Source organism: Carcharodon carcharias (genome assembly GCF_017639515.1).
Source record: "Carcharodon carcharias isolate sCarCar2 chromosome X unlocalized genomic scaffold, sCarCar2.pri SUPER_X_unloc_1, whole genome shotgun sequence".
Lineage (NCBI taxonomy): Eukaryota > Metazoa > Chordata > Chondrichthyes > Lamniformes > Lamnidae > Carcharodon > Carcharodon carcharias.
Window position 1 is genome coordinate 655,336 of NW_024470864.1, and position 5,000 is coordinate 660,335.

Here is a 5,000-nt window from a genome sequence, read left to right on the forward strand (position 1 = left end):
CCTCTGCCCCCCATCTCTCTCTCTCTGCTCCCATCTCTCTCTCTGCTCCCATCTCTCTCTCTCTCTCTCTGCCCCCATCTCTCTCTCCCTCTCCCTCTGCCCCCATCTCTCTCTCCCTCTGCCCCCATCTCTCTCTCCCTCTGCCCCCATCTCTCTCTCTCCCTCTGCCCCCATCTCTCTCTCCCTCTGCCCCCATCTCTCTCCCCCTTCCCCCCATCTCTCTCTCTCTCCCCCTGCCCCCATCTCTCTCTCTCTCTCTCTCTCCCTCTGCCCCCATCTCTCTCTCTCCCTCTGCCCCAATCTCTCTCTCTCTCTCCCTCTGCCCCCATCTCTCTCTCTCCCTCTGCCCCCATCTCTCTCTCTCCCTCTGCCCCCATCTCTCTCTCCCTCTGCCCCCATCTCTCTCTCCCTCTGCCCCCATCTCTCTCTCCCTCTGCCCCCATCTCTCTCTCCCTCTGCCCCCATCTCTCTCCCCCTCTGCCCCATCTCTCTACCTCTGCCCCCCATCTCTCTCTCTCTCCCTCTGCCCCCATCTCTCTCCCTCTGCCCCCCATCTCTCTCTCTCTCCCTCTACCCCATCTCTCTCCCTCTGCCCCCCATCTCTCTCTCTCTCCCTCTGCCCCCATCTCTCTCTCTCTCTCCCTCTGTCCCCATCTCTCTCTCTCCCTCTGCCCCCATCTCTCTCTCTCTCCCTCTGCCCCCCATCTCTCTCTCTCTCCCTCTGTCCCCATCTCTCTCTCTCCCTCTGCCCCCATCTCTCTCTCTCTCCCTCTGCCCCCATCTCTCTCTCTCCCCCTGCCCCCATCTCTCTCCCTCTGACCCCCCATCTCTCTCTCTCTCTCCCTCTGTCCCCATCTCTCTCTCTCCCTCTTCCCCATCTCTCTCTCTCCCTCTGCCCCCATCTCTCTCTCTCTCCCTCTGCCCCATCTCTCTCTCCCTCTGCCCCCATCTCTATCTCTCTCCCCCTGCCCCCATCTCTCTCTCTCTGCCCCCCATCTCTCTTCCTCTCTCCCATCTCTCTCTCTCTCTTTCTCTGCCCCCATCTCCCTCTCCCGTACCCCCTTTCCCTCCCGTATCTTTTCTCCGCTCCCAGGACTCCCCCTCACAGCCGACCCCGAGCTCTGGAGGTGGTAGGCGGAGACGCGTTGCTGAGGAGGACCCGGACGAGAGGCGGCGAAGGTTCTTGGAGAGGAACCGGGCGGCGGCTTCCCGGTGTCGACAGAAGCGGAAGGTCTGGGTTACCTCGCTGGAGAAGAAGGCCGAGGAGCTCAGCCACATGAACGTCCAGCTGCAGGTAGGGCCCAGGCTCGGAGAGCGGACCCATCCCACACTCACTCTCTCCGTGTCCATTCCCACACTCTCTCCATCCGTGTCCATTCCCACACTCACTCTCTCCGTGTCCATTCCCACACTCACTCTCTCCGTGTCCATTCCCACACTCACTCTCTCCGTGTCCATTCCCACACTCACTTTCTCTGTGTCCATTCCCACACTCACTTTCTCTGTGTCCATTCCCACACTCTCTCTCTCCGTGTCCATTCCCACACTCTCTCTCTCCGTGTCCATTCCCACACTCTCTCTCTCCGTGTCCATTCCCACACTCACTCTCTCTGTGTCCATTCCCACACTCACTCTCTCTGTGTCCATTCCCACACTCACTCTCTCCGTGTCCATTCCCACACTCACTCTCTCTGTGTCCATTCCCACACTCACTCTCTCCGTGTCCATTCCCACACACTCACTCTCTCCGTGTCCATTCCCACACTCACTCTCTCCGTGTCCATTCCCACACACTCACTCTCTCTGTGTCCATTCCCACACTCACTCTCTCCGTGTCCATTCCCACACACTCACTCTCTCTGTGTCCATTCCCACACTCTCTCTCCGTGTCCATTCCCACACTCACTCTCTCCGTGTCCATTCCCACACTCACTCTCTCTGTGTCCATTCCCACACTCTCTCTCTCCATCCGTGTCAATTCCCACACTCACTCTCTCCGTGTCCATTCCCACACACTCACTCTCTGTGTCCATTCCCACACTCACTCTCTCCGTGTCCATTCCCACACTCACTCTCTCCGTGTCCATTCCCATACTCACTCTCTCTGTGTCCATTCCCACACTCTCTCTCTCCATCCGTGTCAATTCCCACACTCACTCTCTCTGTGTCCATTCCCACACTCACTCTCTCCGTGTCCATTCCCACACTCACTCTCTCCGTGTCCATTCCCATACTCTCTCTCCGTGTCCATTCCCACACTCACTCTCTCTGTGTCCATTCCCACACTCACTCTCTCCGTGTCCATTCCCACACTCACTCTCTCTGTGTCCATTCCCACACTCACTCTCTCCGTGTCCATTCCCACACTCACTCTCTCCGTGTCCATTCCCACACTCTCTCTCTCCGTCCGTGTCGATTCCCACACTCTCTCTCTCTCCCTGCGTCCGTGTCGATTCCCACACTCTCTCTCTCCGTCCGTGTCGATTCCCACACTCTGTCTCTCCGTCCGTGTCGATTCCCACACTCTCTCTCTCTCCCTGCGTCCGTGTCGATTCCCACACACTCACTCTCTCCGTGTCCATTCCCACGCTCACTCTCTCCGTGTCCATTCCCACACTCACTCTCTCTGTGTCCATTCCCACACTCTCTCTCTCCATCCGTGTCAATTCCCGCACTCACTCTCTCTGTGTCCATTCCCACACTCACTCTCTCCATGTCCATTCCCACACTCTCTCTCTCTGTGTCCATTCCCACACTCACTCTCTCCGTGTCCATTCCCACACTCTCTCTCCGTGTCCATTCCCACACTCACTCTCTCCGTGTCCATTCCCACACTCACTCTCTCCGTGTCCATTCCCACACTCTCTCTCTCCGTCCGTGTCGATTCCCACACTCTCTCTCTCTCCATCCGTGTCGATTCCCACAACTCTCTCTCTCCCTGCGTCCGTGTCGATTCCCACACATTCACTCTCTCCATGTCCATTCCCACACTCACTCTCTCCGTGTCCATTCCCACACTCACTCTCTCCGTCCGTGTCGATTCCCACACTCACTCTCTCCGTCCGTGTCGATTCCCACACTCTCTCTCTCTCCCTGCGTCCGTGTCGATTCCCACACTCTGTCTCTCCGTCCGTGTCGATTCCCACACTCTGTCTCTCCGTCCGTGTCGATTCCCACACTCTGTCTCTCCGTCCGTGTCGATTCCCACACTCTCTCTCTCTCCCTGCGTCCGTGTCGATTCCCACACACTCACTCTCTCCGTGTCCATTCCCACACTCACTCTCTCCGTCCGTGTCGATTCCCACACTCTCTCTCTCTCTCTCCCTGCGTCCGTGTCGATTCCCACACTCTCTCTCTCCGTCCGTGTCGATTCCCACACTCTCTCTCCGTCCGTGTCGATTCCCACACTCTGTCTCTCCGTCCGTGTCGATTCCCACACTCTCTCTCTCTCTCTCTCTCCGTCCGTGTCGATTCCCACACTCTCTCTCTCCCTGCGTCCGTGTCGATTCCCACACTCTCTCTCTCTCCCTGCGTCCGTGTCGATTCCCACACACTCTCTCTCAGTCCGTGTCGATTCCCACACTCTCTCTCTCCGTCCGTGTCGATTCCCACACTCTCTCTCTCTCTCTCCGTCCGTGTTGATTCCCACACTCTCTCTCTCTCTCTCTCCGTCCGTGTCGATTCCCACACTCTCTCTCTCTCTCTCCGTCCGTGTCGATTCCCACACTCTCTCTCTCTCTCTCTCCGTCCGTGTCGATTCCCATACTCTCTCTCTCTCTCTCCGTCCGTGTCGATTCCCACACACTCTCTCTCCGTCCGTGTCGATTCCACACTCTCTCTCTCTCTCCCTGCGTCCGTGTCGATTCCCACACTCTCTCTCTCTCTCTCTGTCCGTGTCGATTCCCACACTCTCTCTCTCTCCGTCCGTGTCGATTCCCACACTCTCTCTCTCTCCCTGCGTCCGTGTCGATTCCCACACTCTCTCCGTCCGTGTCGATTCCCACACTCTCTCTCTCTCTCTCCGTCCGTGTCGATTCCCACACACTCTCTCTCAGTCCGTGTCGATTCCCACACTCTCTCTCTCCGTCCGTGTCGATTCCCACACTCTCTCTCTCTCTCTCCGTCCGTGTTGATTCCCACACTCTCTCTCTCTCTCTCCGTCCGTGTCGATTCCCACACTCTCTCTCTCTCTCTCCGTCCGTGTCGATTCCCACACTCTCTCTCTCTCTCTCTCCGTCCGTGTCGATTCCCATACTCTCTCTCTCTCTCTCCGTCCGTGTCGATTCCCACACACTCTCTCTCCGTCCGTGTCGATTCCACACTCTCTCTCTCTCCCTGCGTCCGTGTCGATTCCCACACTCTCTCTCTCTCTCTCTCTGTCCGTGTCGATTCCCACACTCTCTCTCTCTCCGTCCGTGTCGATTCCCACACTCTCTCTCTCTCCCTGCGTCCGTGTCGATTCCCACACTCTCTCCGTCCGTGTCGATTCCCACACTCTCTCTCTCTCTCCGTCCGTGTCGATTCCCACACACTCTCTCTCCGTCCGTGTCGATTCCCACACACTCTCTCTCCGTCCGTGTCGATTCCCACACACTCTCTCTCTCTCTCCGTCCGTGTCGATTCCCACACTCTCTCTCTCTCCGTCCGTGCCGATTCCCACACTCTCTCTGTCTGCGTCGATTCCCACACTCTCTCTCTCCGTCCGTGTCGATTCCCACACTCTCTCTCTCTGTCTGCGTCGATTCCCACACTCTCTCTCTCCGTCCGTGTCGATTCCCACACTCTCTCTCTCCGTCCGTGTCGATTCCCACACTCTCTCTCTCCGTCCATGTCGATTCCCACACTCTCTCTCTCTCTCTGTCTGCGTCGATTCCCACACTCTCTCTCCGTCCATGTCGATTCCCACACTCTCTCTCCGTCCGTGTCGATTCCCACACACACTCTCTCTGTCCGTGTCGATTCCCACACTCTCTCTCTCTCTCTCTCCGTCCGTCGATTGT

The 5,000-nt window shown here is 57.6% G+C and overlaps 1 protein-coding gene across 1 annotated transcript in view; it reads left to right on the plus strand.

Annotated features, from left to right (window-relative positions):
* The window catches only part of LOC121275067 (cyclic AMP-dependent transcription factor ATF-7-like), a 27,476-nt gene that overhangs the window by 17,379 nt on the left and 5,097 nt on the right, over window positions 1-5,000 (plus strand). The window contains exon 5 of the mRNA XM_041182462.1: window positions 989-1,294. Within this exon, the coding sequence (XP_041038396.1) occupies window positions 989-1,294 (306 nt within the window). The remainder of the gene's footprint in view (window positions 1-988; window positions 1,295-5,000) is intronic.